Genomic DNA, 16,758 nt, shown 5'->3' on the forward strand with positions numbered 1-16,758 from the left:
ATTATAATAGGCCAAAGTCTTTAGAAGGATGTAACTTTTCACCTCAACAGCTGAGTGTGACAGTGGAACAAGACCAGGCTGGGCTGAGTAATCACACGGTCTGTTTGGAGATGATACCAACATCATCTTATTGAATCTGTCATAATGCTGTTTTTTTAATTAATTAGTGATTACACAGGCAAATAAGGGCTGTGTCCCTGGCTATCATTCTCCTGACACTGAACTCACATTCATGTTTTCACCTGCAGGTGTAAGGATGACTCTTCTTCCTCAGTACTTCACACCTGAATCTTGCACAAGTTTATTCCCAAAAGGCTGACCATCCATCAGTGTTTCCTAGTATTTTAAAAATTTTAAAAATAGCAGAATTAAGATTCTTCCCTTTTGGTCTTTTTTTTTTTTTTTAATTATATATTTCTTTCATGCATTCTTCGCATTATGTTATTTTCATCTGTTGTATCCCATCTTCAGCTGAGGCCTAATGAACATTTCTCAGATCACAGTGTTGCCCATGGGGAAGTTGGGATGCACCACCACACCTTCCCTCAGCCAGCAGCAGTGGATTTTAACCCTCAAGGAGTAAAAACAAATACTATGCTTTCCTATGATCTCTCAAAACTACAGCCATGGAAGGCTTGTTTCTTGAAGAATAGCTGGACATTCACATAAATGCTTTACACACCTAAATTCTCTACTGCTGCATCTGAGCATATACACAGAGTAATGCTCTTCTACAGGGAACACATACACTCGAGTTTTTGAAAAATGGCCAAAACCCTTGAGTGAAACTAAATAATCCTGTTAGGTGTCTGGCAATAAAACTCATAACTTAACTGAATGCTTGATGTAGGGAAAAATTAGATTCTGAATGCAATACAAATTGTTCAAAAGAAATAGAACAGAGAAGGTAGTAACTTTAGAATACTACAGCAAATACCCAATTTCATTGTATTTTTAACTAATATCAAACATAAACACAAATATAAGTTGTAGTGCAACTGAAGATAGTATCTTCAGCAACCAGAATTAAGATAACATGGATAGACTACTAGGCAAAGTCAGATAAAGGCAATAGCCTTGAAGTGGCCAGTTGAAATAGCTGGGAAAAGTCCATAAACCTTGGGCATGCGTGTTTGTCTGAAGGAGGACATTTCACATTTCACAGAAGGCTTATTTAGACTTTCCAACTAGACTAGTCTCTTGGAAAAGACTAAATCTAATTTCAAACTGTGGCAATTTACATTCCTCATCCAGCTCTTCTTTTTCTTTTTTCCTTCTAAAAAGATCCTGATCTCAGTGTGGCAAACTTTTTGGGACACAATATTTTCAGAAAAGCCATTCTAAATTTAACATGACATAGAGGGTAGAGAAATGGATTCAGAGAGGAATTGATCCATAAAAGCCAAAAAGTTGCTTCATACAGGGCATTATGGACACAAGTTCCCTGGCAGGCCCCACGAATAATCATTAATAAAGAGTATGGGGCCCAGCAAACGGCAAACACACAGACAATTATGGCAAGTGACTTCGCAATTTTCTTGTCCTGCTGCAGTTTTGACCTAGTCTTTGAACAGAGGGAAACAGAAAATTCATTTTCTGGAGTAACAGAATTCCCTCTTGATGGAGATGAGCAGTCGGTTACCAAAGACTCTTTCTTTGGTCTCATGGAAGAAGAAACACTGTCCTCTGCTTCCGAGGAAGGAGAAGATGCCCCCGACCTTGGCAAAGGGCAAAATCTCCAGGACAGGCTGCTGCTCCTTGGAGGCTCACAGTCCTGCACACCGCCTTGCCGCTGGCGCCTCTGGATGCTGTGGAAGATGTGCATATTGAAGTAGATCACCAGGAGCAGTGGCACAAAGAACTCCAGGGTGGATGCACACAGGAGGAAGTACCAGTTGTCAAAGAACTCAGCATAGCACTGATCTGCTGCTACTGCGCTGTGTCCGGCCACATGCTCCCAAAAGAGAATTGCTGGGCAATAGAGGAGAAAGGCTAAGACCCATATGGCCACCATCTTGATGGCAGGGTTGGAGGTTATTCCCTGCTGGGCTCTGTAAGATACCTGCAAGGGAAAAAGAAAGAAAAAGGTCAGATTTTTGAGATACATTTTGGAACCAAGGGAAGTAGCAGAAGAAGTCATCAGAGTGCTTGGTAATTTAGAGCTGTGGCTCTGCTGATCAGCTGAAGCTCACCCAAGCATGTTTAATTCATTGATGTTGACATAGCATAGGGTTGTCTCTCTACAGGTTAGTGTAGCTGTACAAGGATCATGGTCCAGGGTATGAAACATGATCATCCATCAGTACCTAGTAATTTGGTATGCCTTGTTTGAGACACCTTGTGATCTGAAGTTCCAGAGTTATTAGTATCTTATAGTTGTTCAGAGCATAACTCCCATTCACTGGCAATTGCAGTGCTTTTTGCAGTATTTTGCAAACAAATAATGCTGTATGCATCACAGAAGTCAACAAAAAATGTGGCACATAAATTTAACACCCATTTTTAAGAAAATTGCTTATTGGACACTTCATGAGAATGAAGGAATAGATTCCAGCTCTGCAATGCAGCCCTTAGCTGATGAAACTACAAAATCACCCCTTTTCTTCCTTCTCTGACCACTCCAGGGCCAGTACCTATTTTCCACTATGTGCTGTAGACAGAGAGGTATATTGCAGTTCACATCCTGTTCCACCCCTTTCCCAGGATGACAGAGCTTAGATATCCCAGATATTCTGGGAGCTTAGATATCCAGTTGAAAACACAAGCTCAAGTTAATGTCATATTCATGCAGGTGCTCTGAATTTTGCATTTTGTAAATGCTGAGCCTTTGGCTTTCCAGTGTAACATTTCTTACATACCAGATGTTTTGGTGTTTGATTTCCCAGACTTTTTCCTTAAAATAATAAAATTTAATATAAAGGCAATTATAATAAGTGGAATTAATTACAATTGACAAAAATAAGACTGAAATGCTATTGTATGATGTTATGTTGACAGTCTCATACATCACAAAAGAGCTGGAACCTTTAGTTCTCCCTGACATTCCCTGCCACCTGAGCTAACAGCATAGCTGGTGAGAAATGCCGGCATCCATTTTTAACATTACCTGAGACATAAAGCACACACAACGTGTGTAGGATGCTATGAAGAAAGGAGAGACGGAGTGCATCTGAAGTTTGGGATTCTGCTCCAAGAGGACTTTATTGCCACATTTCTACAGGCCATCATTGCATTCTACCCCTTGTCCCATTCTCTGCCTGTTTGCTCTTGCTCCCAGTCTTCTCCAGGATCATTTGTGGCCACATCTCAGGTCTAGACATCCTCCCTGATGTCCTTTATTTCACTGCCTTAGCTTCACTGCCTTTTCCTCCCATTCCTGATTTTACATCCAAACCCAAATCCAGTTTACTCTGAATTTCATCTTTCTTTGCCTCTTTTTTACTAGTCTCGTGCCTTACCCTTTTTACCCCTTAGCCTGCTTTTCCTCAAGCAGCAGCACAACGTGAAGCAGAAATTGTGAGAAAAGTCCTGGCTGACTAGCTCTGTGCTAGAGCATGCTCAGTGAGGAATATTCATCCAATCTAGGTGCAAATATCTAATAGTCTCCACGTGTCAGTATATTTTTGAGAGCTATTATCTCAATTAAATTTTGGGCTTATACTCACAAACATAGCAAAGGTTGATGAATATAATCCTCCAACAAAAAAATCAGAGAAGCTGTAAACAGGGTACTTACGGCTCGAGTAACTGACAGGAAACGGTCATAGCTGATAAGAACAATGTTAAATACTGAAGCTGTGCACAGGAGATAATCCATAACTAGCCAGAGCTTGCAGATGCCTCTTCCCAAGTGCCATTTTCCTGTCAGGCTGTACGGGATGTAGAGAGGTATGCAGAACACACCTGTGGAAAGCAACCACAAAGACACCATGCAGTTCATATGGACTGCAAACGGTACTCCTGGAAGCAGGGAGACACATTATTATGGAATTTGGGTAAAAGAAATTAACAAATCTATTAGGGTGGATAGATGATTTATATACAGAAATTCATAAATTCTCATGAAATCTGGTGGTGACTTTCTGTGTATTAGATCTTAGTGTGATTTATGTATGCTGATTGTTGGAAACAAGCTCAAAGCAAATCAGCGAAGAAGGATCTACTGAAGAAGAAAACTGCAGTCTAACCAATTTACACTCTCTAAAGGTACATAATTAGTGCTGCAGCATATATGCGCTGTGGCTGCATTCTGACATGTAACCTCATAGCTGTATTTCCTCTAGTCTTTTGTCTTTTAGAGCTTTCCCCCGGGCATATCTACAGCTGTTGCCAATGGCAGTTTTTATTGTAAGATTGGTTAGCATTTGCAAGCTAAAGACAATATATTGGACAGTCTGTGTGGTGTTTGGAAACGTCTTCTACCAGAGATAGAACAGACACAGCAGAAGAATGAAACTCCCATTTTTAAGGAGTGTTTTAATCATGTCCTTGTTCTCCACCTGAGAATAACTCCAAAACCAATTTTTTTTCTGTTAAATTTGGGGTTTTTTTGTCCAAAAGGCCTTCAACAGAAGTACTTAATTAAGAAAATCATGTTTGTCTTTCATTTTTAAGCCAGCAACTTCTTCATTGTACCTCTAATATTCTTTCAAAAGTGTGGTGCAACATCTGATACTACATTCCTAGAAATGCTAATCTACCAGAGACAAATAGAAAATTATATGCAGCTTCAAGATTCATTTTAAACTCTCCAGTCTATTCTTTTCTTGGTATGTCCATCAAGACCTTAGAAGCTACTGAACTTTACCAGGCTATGTGGCCTACTGACTATAAACCTCTGGGCAATGAGCTGACAGATTGCTATCAACAGGAAAACATGTACAGCTCTTTCGATAATGATGGCTTGTTTAACACACACCCTAGATACAAGCAGCAACACTTCTGTACAAAATACTCATTTTCCATAGTTGCTGATGACAGCTACTGTTCTCATCAACTTCTATGGGATCAATGTTTGCTTTCATGTCAAAAAGAAATTACTGGTTTTGGCTATAGATATAAATATAGAGGCAAGAACCAGGTTTTAAGCATTTATATATCAAACTATTCTCACTTTTACTAATTAGTGGATGCAAAAGACATGAGCCACATCCCTGGAAAGATTCCAAACTTTTAATAAATTAAAAAACAAAAACAAAACAATAAACAAACAAACAAAAATGACAAAATGAAACAAAGAAAAAAAAATTTAAAATTAAAAAAATAAAATAAACCAGCAGCTTCAGAAAATAAAGTATTTCCTGACCAATATCAGACACAAAATCTTAGATTTATATTGTCTATATAGGCTAGTGTAATACTGATACCAATCATTTCCTCTTGGCTGATTTAAGACTACATGAGGCACCAGCCACAAAGAAGAACTGATGCAGAAGGAAGATGTTTGCATCTCTTGACTACACTATGAGATATGAGGAAAAACAGACTTTTGCAGAAGACCTGAGCTATGAAATAGCAGCTCCAGCTGCCTGGGCAGGAAAACAAAGGCCTCAGCAGATGCATCATTTGTTTTCTGCATAATAGGCCGAGTCCCAGAATAAGGCACCACCAGTTATAAATGGCAGAAATAAAGGAAAACCTTAAAGTCTAGACTAATACACTTCACTACAGAGCACTGACAAAGGAACAGCATTTAGGGAAGACTGTATTGCCAGATGTGCAGTGGGTCGATGAGGGCTATTTCCTTTTTCGTGATTCAGTGAATACTGGTCTCTGTGACTGTCCTGAAGACAAAGTACCTGTATGCAGAAATACCTCTTTGCTAGCCTCAAGTCAAGATGTTTGCTGGCACATCTGCCACAGGTCCATGGTTTTGTCAGGCTTTCTCTGCTGTGTGGGCTGTTTCCCTGGCCTGAACCATGGAGGAGTACTGCACAAGACATTCACACCCCCACCTCCTCACTTGGCACCACCAGTCAGGACTGAATCCACGGCACCTCCAGTGACCAATTCTTCTGGAGTTCTGCAATGTCACTATGGGAAGAGGGGACCAATAAGGAATACAGATGGGAGATGCCATCAAGGTATTACTGATATCAAACAACCCACTGGATCAATAGCCTGTGCTAAGTTGAAGCCAGTAAAAAGTCCCGGTGGTAAACTATTTTGTTGTAGTGCAATACATTCAAAAGTCATTAGTACTATGTAGAGAAATAATTCATTTACCTGGATGTATCACACATAGCTGTATAAGAAAACAACACTGTCAAAAATAAGGATATTCTGAAGTGTGTGATGAACAGTCTTACAGGAGGGGCAAGGGCAAATCACAAACTGTAGCAAAAAAACATTTTTCCTTCAGTTAGTATTTACATTTAATACTTGGTTCTTTTTCCTGAAGAAACATTAAAAGTATTTCTATGAAAAGGGATGCATTTCTCGTTATAACACATTTTGAGGCATAGTTGCCTGCTAAAATACATTCCTTTCCCTTCCCCTACAAACATTTGGGAAATAGTTATCTTAGAAGAAACCACACAGAAAATAAAACCCAGTGCTTCTCCTAAGCTTCCCAGGACACAATTAGCACAGGCCTCCACCACTGTGACTTACCCACTGCAAAGTCAGAAACAGCAAGATTGAGAAAGAAATAGTTACTCCGATGCCTGAGGTTTCTGTCCAGGATGAAAGCAAGGATCACCAGGATGTTTCCAAGGATGGTGACCAGACATAGCAACACCATGAGGAAAGCCAGCAGCACCAACACGCCCAGGGAAAACTCAGAGCTCGGTGACTGGGTGGGCCGAGTCTCATTACACGCTGCAGCCACATGCAGAGTTCCGGCAGTGCTGTTGTGCATGTTGTGTATCCCGGTCAGTTCAGCCTGGGAAGAAAGCTGTATCTGGCAGAGTTATCCAAAAGACAAGTCTATTAACAGGCTGGGCTGAATACTGACACATTCAAAAAAATTCACAATATCAAAATGATGGAACACAAGACTTCAAGACCTGGAGTCTCTAACATTTCTCGATCCAAATGCACCTATTGGTCTGAAAAAAGACACCTCATAAGCAGCAGTAAGTGCACACTTTGAAGTAGATTATCTGTTTCTTTCCTGAATACAGATCCTTATCTACTGAGGTCAAAAAAGCTAGTCTTTTCACAGTCAAGCAGTTTGCATATTAGCATTGTGTAAGCAGTTTTATACATTGAATTCTGCAGAAGCTAAAACCAGATCTCATTTTCACTTCCACCCTGGTCAATGGGATTTAAGTTATTACAATTCTATTTCTGTTACAGTAAAATGTAGGCACTTTTACACTTGCTGCTACACCTCTTATTAAATTTTACAGTTAAGAACAGAGAGATGTTAATGCTGCTGGTTACAGAGCAGTTAAAATGCAGTTATACACAACAGAAGCATCACCAATACCCTTTCAGCTCTTCCTGATCAGAAGCAAACCTAGCCCTGGGCAGGGCAAACCAAGTATCTGGACTTTACAGGTCTTTAGAAATGTGGCCCACTTCTAAATCTAATCCTCTACTTCCAAGTAATTCCTGGTAAGCTTCCACTCCAAAGAGCACCAAACCCTTAGCCCTCTGCAGGTGTGAGAAAACATATCCATTCCTCATCACAATTCCACTTATTTTGGTAGGGGTGCACAGCAGTTGTTGGGCCATGGCTGTGACTGCTGCCTGCAGCTCAATGGCTCTGTAGCAGCATGGCACACCCTGCGACCAGCATTTCTAACTGAGGCCATAATGCTGGGTGCTTGAGGAGGTGTAGGACAAGTAACAAGGAAAGAGAAGGTGGGGAGGAGAAGTACAGTGCTCTGATCCTGTCTTGCTGAAGAAAGGGAATTATAGTATAAAGAGTAATTAAAGCAAAAGGTGTAGGGCAACAGGAACACAAGAGACCTCAGGAATGATAAAATGTAGCAAAGAGACACCTGCCTTAGGGGAGGGGTGTGCACAACTGCAGCCTGGGAAATGCACTTGTGGCAGGATGGCCTACCTGGATAAGGCCTAGAATCCGATTGGAGAATGCATACAATGCAAGCTATCATGCAAGTTATCTGTGGTGAGCTACAGCTGGCACCAAGTTGTGTTTTGGTGTTGAATTATGCTAAAACCAGCCTGGTTCACCAAACTTCAAACGCACATCCTGCTTTTTGAAGCAGGATTTGACAGATAAGCTAGTTGCTGGCCTGTAAATCTGTGACTACCAGTCCACCACTTTATAACTATAAAAGCCCCGCCCAACTTTCATATAGCAGATTCTTCCACGTACTTCCTTGAAGTGTGGAGCTTCTCCTATGAAGCAGGGACACCTCTTCATGCATACTCCCCAGAGGTTAAGAGAAAGAGAGAGATCTGCCCACTATCTCATATGGTAAGTTATATCAATCTCTACTTAATGATTGTTTCTTTTGCTAGCTTTGATATAATTGCTTTAATATAATCGCTTTGATACAGTGCACTATACTACTGTATGCTATATTATACTCTGTGAGTAGGTTCTTAGCCTTTATACCATATAGTAAATAATTCTGATTCAGATCATTCGTCTGTTCACCCGTCTGTTCATTTGTCACAATAAATAATTCATTTAAAACAAATATAGCTGATTTGCCATTATTAAAACCTGCAAGACAAAGTGATTTAATCACACCTCTATAATTCCTTAAATTTAAACCATTAACACAATTCAAGGCTAAGATAGGATTCAGCTGCACCTAAATTCCTCTCTGAGAAGGAGTTTAGAAAGCGAGTCCTTTCTGCACCTTGTAACCCAATGGCAGGGCTTCTTTAATAACCTTGTCTAAGCCTTCCACTCCCACCCGTGACAGTACCAGAGGAACTAGAGCTTCCTGTGCAGTCACAAAGCACACTTGACATGGGTTACATTGTAATGGGACCATGTTGCACAGCACTCTGATCAAGGCAGGGAGGTGACGAAGTCTTCTTTAAGCAAATCAAGGAAGCTTCTGGATCACAGGACCTGTTTCTTGTGTAGGACTCTAGAGTTCATGGCATCTGCTGGAAGTGCAACACAGCAGGTACAAGCAGCGAAGAAGGTTCCTGGAGGGTGTCAGGGAGAACTTACAGATACAAGCACTGCATGGGCTAACAGGGGTGACACAGATCTGGATCGGCTGGCAAAGAGAAGCTGGTTCACGATGTGTTATCAGTGCCAGATTTGGCTGTAGTGATGATGAGGTAGTGGAATTCAAGATCCTAAAGGGGGTAAGGAAGGAGAGTAGCAGTACAGACCATGGACTCCAGGTGAGCAGACTTTGGTTTAGGAAACTGGTAGGTGGGATCCCATAAGAGGCAGATCTGAAAGCAAAGGAGGTCAGGGAAGTTGCAGGCCTCTAAGGACAGCAACCTTCATGCACAAGAAAGGCCCATCCCCATTCTCAAGAAAACAAGCAGATGTATCAGGACAGTGGCTAACCAGGGCAATGCAAAAAGGCAGTGTGGAGGAGTGTGAAGGAGGGACAAGCTACAAAGGAGATATTTTAGAATGTTGCCTGGCCATATAAGAATGATGTTAGGAAAACAAAAGCTTATCTAGAATTGATGCTTGTAAAGGACATCAAGGACAACATAAAGAACTTCAGCCACCCCATTAACAGTAAAACACTGAATAAGAAAAATGCAGGTGCTTTGCTGAATGGGGCCAGTGATCTCATAATAGCAGGTGCAGAGAAGGTTGAGGTACCCAGTGTAATCTTTGCTTCATTCTTCACTAACTAGATCTCCCTTTTCTCCATGCTAAGTGAACAAGTTTAAGGAGGAGACCTGTCAAGAGCAGGTGAGAATAAGGCACAATTACTTAGGGGGACTTGACCTATAAGAGTCATAGAATCATAGAATCATAGAATCAGCTGGGTTGGAAGGGACCTCCAAGATCATCAAGTTCAACCCTTGATCCACTACCACCGTAGTTACTAAACCATGGCACTAAGTGCCACATCCAGTTGCATCTTAAAAACCTCTGGGGACGGAGAATCCACCACTTCCCTGGGCAGCCCATTCCAATGCCTGATTACCCTTTCTGTAAAGAATTTTTTCCTGATATCTAACCTAAACCTCCCCTGGCACATCTTAAGACCATACCGCCTTGTCTCACTGATAACTGCCTGGGAGAAGAGACCAACCCCACCTGGCTGCAACCTCCTTTCAGGGAGTTGTAGAGAGTGAGGAGGTCTCCCCTGAGCCTACTCTTCTCCAGACTGAACAATCCCAGTTCCCTCAGCCTCTCCTCATAGGACTTGTGCTCAAGTCCCTTCACCAGCCTTGTTGCTCTTCTCTGGACCTGCTCCAGCACTTCAATATCCTTCCTGAACTGAGGGGCCCAGAACTGGACACAGTACTCCAGGTGTGGCCTCACCAGCGCTGAGTACAGGGAGAGAATCACTTCCCTGGTCCTGTTGGCCACACTGTTCCTGATCCAGGCCAGGATGCCATTGGCCTTCTTGGCCACCTGGGCACACTGCTGGCTCGTGTTCAGCTTCCTGTCAGTCCAAACTCCCAGGTCCTTCTCTGTCTGGCTGCTCTCCAGCCACTCTGTGCCCAGCCTGGAGTTCTGCAGGGGGTTTGTTGTGAACAAAGTGCAGGACCCAGCACTTGGCCTTGTTGAATCTCATCCCCTTGGAATCAGCTCAACTCTCCAGCCTATCCAGGTCCCTCTGCAGAGAGACCTCCTGCCTTCCAGCTGATCAACACTCCCCCCCAGCTTAGTGTCATCTACAAATTTGCTGATGGTGGACTCAATCCCCTCATCTAAATCATCAATAAAGGTATTAAACAGAACTGGGCCCAACACTGATCCCTGGGGGACACCACTAGGGACTGGCTGCCAACTGATGCAGCACCATTCACCACCACTCTCTGGGCCCGGCCCCCCAGTCGGTTCCTAACCCAGCACAGAGTGCCCCTGTCCAAGCCGTGGGCTGCCAGCTTTTTCAGGAGTATGCTGTGGGAGATGGTGTCAAAGGCTTTGCTGAAGTCCAGATAGACCACATCCACAGCCTTCCCCTCATCCACCAGGTGGGTCACCTGATCATAAAAGGAGATCAGGTTGGTCAGACAGGACCTGCCCTTCTTAAACCTGTGCTGGCTGGGTCTGATCCCTTGTCCATCCTGTAGGTGCTGTGTAATTGCACTTAGGATGATCTGCTCCATAACCTTGCCCAGGCACTGAGATCAGGCTGACGAGCCTGTAGTTTCCCGGATCCTCCTTCCAGTCCTTTTTGTGGATGGGTGTGACATTTGCCAACTTCCAATCATCTAGGACCTTCCCAGTGAGCCAGGACTGTTGGTAGATGATGGAGAGCGGCTTGGTGAGCTCTTCTGCCAGCTTCCTCATCACCCTTGGGTGGATCCCATCTGGTCCCATAGACTTGTAGGGATCCAAGTGGCTCAGCAGGTTGCTAACTGTTTCCTCCTGGATTACAGGGGGGCTATTCAGATTCTTATCTCTTTCTACAAGCTCCAGAAGCCAGCTGTCCTCAGGACAACCTGTCTTACTGTTGAAAATGGAGGTAAAGAAGGTGTTAAACACCTCAGCCTTTTCCTCATCTTTGATAACTATATTCCTGCCCATGTCCAATAAAGAATGGAGGTTTTCCTTGCCCCTCCTTTTGCTATTGATGTATCTGTAGAAGGACTTTTTGTTATCCTTCACAGAAGTGGTGAAATTAAGTTCAAGTTGTGCCTTCATCTCTCTAATTTTCTTTCTACATGACCTAACTATATTCCTAAACTCTTCCCAAGTAGCCAGCCCTTTTTTCCATAATCGGTAGGCTCTCTTTTTTACCCTAATTTCCTTCAAAATCTCCCTGTTCAGCCAGACTGGTCGTCTTCCCTGCCGGCTCGCCTTTTGGCACACTGAGACAGCCTGCTCCTGTGCTTTCAAGACTTCCTTATTAAAGCATGTCCATCCCTCCTGGACCCCTTTGTTTTCCAGGGCTGTTTCCCAAGATACTCTCTGAACTAGTCTTCTGAATAGGCCGAAATCTGCCCTGTGGAAGTTCAGCGTAGAGGTTTTATTGATGGCCCTCCTTGCATCCCTGAGTATTGAAAACTCTATTATAATTTCATGGTCACTGTGCCCCAGATGGCCTCCAACCACCACATCTCCCACCAGCCCCTCTCTGTTTGTGAACAGCAGGTCTAGTGGGGCCCCATCCATGGTAGGCTCATTTACCAGCTGGAGCAGGACATTATCCTCTGTACACTCTAGGAATCTCCTAGACTGCCTCTTCTCCGCTGTCTGGAGTTCCCAGCAGACATCCAGCTGGTTAAAGTTACCCATGAGAACAAGGCTGGCGATTTTGAGACATCCGCCAGCTGCTTGTAGAATAATTCATCACCCTCATCATCCTGATTGGGTGGTCTGTAACAGACTCCCACCAGGATGTCAGCCTTGTTGGCCTTCCCCCTGATGTGATCCACAGGCACTCAACCTTATTGTTACTGACTTCAAGTTACACAGAGTCAAGAGACTCTCTAACATATAGAGCCACCTCTCCACCTCTCCTACCTTATCTGTCCCTTCTGAAGAGCTTGTAGCCATCCATGGCAGCACTCCAGTCATGCAAGTCATCCCACCACATTTCCATGATGGCAACTATATCATAGCTTTCCTGCTTCACGATTGCTTCCAGCTCCTCTTGTTTGTTACCTATGCTGTGTGCATTGGTGTACATGCACTTCAGCTGGGCTGCTGATTTCACTCTTAACTCGGGATTTCCACCCTTATGCTCCTCTCTGGACCCAATGGGCTACACTCAAGGCTGACAAGAGAACCAGCTACCACTCTTGCAAGGCTGCTTTCTATCCCCTTTGAATGGTCTTGGAGATGGAGATTCCCAAAAACTGAAGAAAGACAAATGTTGCAACCATCTTCAAATGCTGCCACAAGGACAAAAGGTCAGATTCTCTTTATTCCCTAGGAAAATAATGGAGCGAGTCCTCTTGGAAGGTGTTTCTGAGAACCTGGGAGATAAAAAGATGACTGGAAACAGTCAGCATGGACTTACCAAGTGTAAATCATGCCTGAACAACTTGGTGGTCTTCTTTGACAAAATTACTAGATTAGTGGACAAGGGGAGAGTAGTCATCTGCTTTTTAAATTAGAGAATAAATCAAATGTTGAAGTTTTAATCATAGTCCTTCATGGGGCTGAGGGAGAAATCTATGTGGTCCTTCCTTTGGAACATAAAGGACATAGACATTAGGAGAATCCTTCAGATTCAATACCTGTTCAAGAAAAAAACAACCAACTAAAAGATAACACAATTTCTTCCAACATGTATGTTTTATTTGTTGGATGTTTTTTAAAACCTGAGAGGGTTAACTTAGAAAAACACTGGTGTATTTTGAGTTGAACCTCACAAAGTCATATACCGACTGTAACTATGTATTTACAAGGTTTATTGGACATCTGGAAAGACAGAAGAAAATTCAAGGATGTGAAATGGGTGACTGGATAGAGACTTGGCTTAGAAAACCCTTTGGCAAACAAAGCCCATTTGAGTCAGGTTATAAGAACAGATGCTGAGTAAGTATCTTACCATAACTCTGGAAAACGTCCAATAGGGAGAAGACTCACAATGCCACCTTGACTAAGACAGCTTTAATGATGTGAGCAAAGCCACCAAGTGCTTGACCTACCCTGTGAGCACTAAGCAAAATCTTCAACAATTAGAAAAATATAACAAATTCTTCTAGTATACAGGAATGGTAGGACAAAACAGTTTGAACACTGTGTGTAATACAGAAACTAAAGAACATTGATCTCCAGTAGCTTCCCTACTTTATGTTGTTTCAAATTGTTCTCCCTGGCAAACTCCCTGACAAACTAGTTTCCCAGCACTGCACAATGTGGATTCAGTTTACCTAGTCAATAATTTTGTAGGTAATTTTTCCAAAACAAGCAACACATTCTTTAATTACAAAATGCAATCAGAATATTTATATTAAAAGCATAGGGATAGAAAACCAGGCAACTCAAATACTTTCCCATTTTGGGCCTACCTTCAGTTTATCTGTTTAACAGATGCTTAGTGCACCAGCTATTCTATAAATGTTTTAACTCTGTGTGTGTGTTTGGATTTTTTAAGCCTCACAGAAAAGATTCTGTGATTCTGTGAAAAACTGCACAAAATCTATGCCAGCACCTTACCTCGTGACAGTAAAAACAGCTGTGCTGAATCAATGACCTCCTCCTGAAGCTGTATCTCTGTTAGAAATCAGGCTCACAATCCAGAACACTATCCATGTGAAGTAAGAAAGCATAAAGAGGATGAATGTTGAAAGATAATCATCCACCAGTGTGAAAACTATCAAGAGAAGTCTTCAGTTCCAGACCTCTGAATAGAATGACATTTTAGCTCTTCAAAGCCATCAACTTTTGTGCTATGATTAAGCTGCTTATATGCATTTGAATTGTGCTTGCAAAGGAGTACTGTGCTGTTGCAATACTTCTACAGCCATTTTCAAATTAATTTAAGAACTATTTAAATGGATTACTGCTCTTCATTGTTCTGTGCATCAGATTTCTCTTCCCATATTTTATACATTTATATCTATGCATATACACACACAAAGAGGAAGAAAATTACATAAAAGGAGAGAAAAAAATTTAACTAGTGACTCTCACTTACCCATCCATGAAAGCCTTCTAGGTGAGTTGCAACACTCAACACAAGGTAAGAAGGTTTGGCACATGGAATGGGTTGTAATCAAGCTCCATTGCCTTCTCCAACACATCTACCCACTCCCTTCAGCACTGCACATTCAACTGCTTTATTTGTTAACAGCTGCTTAAGACACCTCTGTGTCAGCTTTCAGACCTCTGTAAATCCCATCCTCAAGCATTGAATACAGCCCTCACTCACTGATAAAAAAATCCAGTTTGATAGTTGTTCTGTGGCAGAGAAAATCCATATAATGTCACAGTAATAGGGCACAAAGACTGGTCTAGTATAAAAATCACTCTGTCGGATCAAATTTGTTCCAGACATTTTGATGGAATACCTTCGCACTTGCAAAGCTTCACACTGGAGAGGCTATTGTCTATTCTCGCACAGACAGCCAAAATGATAAATCCAGCATGAACTTAGCATTGCTTGCTCTGCTAATTCAACAGGAATGTGATCATGCACCCAAGCCTGGCCTATCTTTCAGGCCATCAAATACTGCACAGATCTGGCACTAAATATCATTTAAGCATGACCAAAGAGAGTGTCAGGACAAAAGACAGTATGGGTGAAAAGACTAACAACCATTTATGGCTGCAACAATTTTGATAACCAATCTCAAAATTCCATTTCCATGCAAAATTTCATTCTCTGAAAATCATTCAGAATGACTAACTTACATGTACTGTGTCCTGCAACACCAGGCATGAACTATATTAAAATTAGAAAAGGACAGATATGGTAGATTAGGCAGTCCATTCTCTTGCATATTGCTCACTGTGGGAATTCTAATAACTACAGAGCACTATCTTGTATTCATAATAGTTTATAAAATGAAATTATACTGCTTCTGTGAGTATTTATATAACCTTTCAAAAATGCAGCAGAACTGTTTCTTCTCTGAGAGCTTTAGGTTCACAAATAGGACATAAATTTTACTTCAACATGTACAAAAGCTGGTATTTCCCTCCAGTGAACTTCTACAGAGATATCTGTAAAGAGTTCTTTCACAGTGCCAGCACTATACATTAAACAAAGGGGAAAAAAAAGTGGAAAAAAAAAAAGTACCTCAAACCCACAAGCCAAGAGGACATCCGGCAAAATTTTTTATTCTTTTCGATGCACTAGATGGTGATTAATCTGGTGCCATTCTAGCAAAACCAAAAACAAGATTCTAAAAATTAGCAATATCAGGGCAAATACATAATTCTGCTGCAGTAAACAAATGGTTTTTTTCTCTGTTTATGCTGAAGATACATATAAAAAAATACCACTAAATAATAGAGGAACCTAATTGTTAACACATTTATTTTAACTCTCTAAAGAGAAGGTGTGTTACCTGATCTCAATGTTGCAAACTTTTTGGGACACAATATTTTTATGAAAGCCATTCGAAACCTCATATGACAGAGAGGGTAAAGAAATGGGTTCAAAGAGGAATTGATCCATAAAAGCCAAAAGGCTGCTTCATACAAGGAGTTATGGATGCACTTTCCTTGGCAGGCCCCACGAATAATCATTAATAAAGAGTATGGGGCCCAGCAAGTGGCAAACACACAGACGATTATGGCAAGTGACTTTGCGATTTTTTTGTCCCGCTGCAGTTTTGACCCAGTCCTTGAATGGAAAGAAACAGAAAAGTTCCTTTTGAGAGCTGTAGGACTGGTTTCTGTTCTAGATGGACAGTTAGCCATCACTGCTGGTCTCCAAGACCTTGTTAGCGATGAAACACTGTCCTCTGCGTCCGAGGAAGGAGAAGATGCCCCCGACCTTGGCAAAGGGCAAAATCTCCAGGACAGGCTGCTGCTCCTTGGAGGATCACAGTCCTGCACACCGCCTTGCCGCTGGCGCCTCTGGATGCTGTGGAAGATGTGCATATTGAAGTAGATCACCAGGAGCAGTGGCACAAAGAACTCCAGGGTGGATGCACACAGGAGGAAGTACCAGTTGTCAAAGAACTCGGCGTAGCACTGATCTGCCGCTACTGCGCTGTGTCCAGCCACGTGCTCCCAAAAGAGAATTGCTGGGCAATAGAGGAGAAAGGCTA

At 42.1% G+C, this 16,758-nt stretch overlaps 1 protein-coding gene across 1 annotated transcript in view; it reads right to left on the reverse strand.

Annotated features, from left to right (window-relative positions):
* Positions 1-1,276: 1,276 nt before the first annotated feature.
* HRH4 (histamine receptor H4) overlaps positions 1,277-16,758 on the reverse strand; it is a 23,090-nt gene continuing 7,608 nt past the window's right edge. Inside the window, exon 3 of the mRNA XM_017830857.1 lies at positions 1,277-2,062. Coding sequence (XP_017686346.1) covers positions 1,277-2,062 — 786 coding nt within the window. The remainder of the gene's footprint in view (positions 2,063-16,758) is intronic.

This window comes from Lepidothrix coronata, unplaced genomic scaffold, assembly GCF_001604755.1.
Source record: "Lepidothrix coronata isolate B3197 unplaced genomic scaffold, Lepidothrix_coronata-1.0 Scaffold6, whole genome shotgun sequence".
NCBI classification, from domain to species: domain Eukaryota; kingdom Metazoa; phylum Chordata; class Aves; order Passeriformes; family Pipridae; genus Lepidothrix; species Lepidothrix coronata.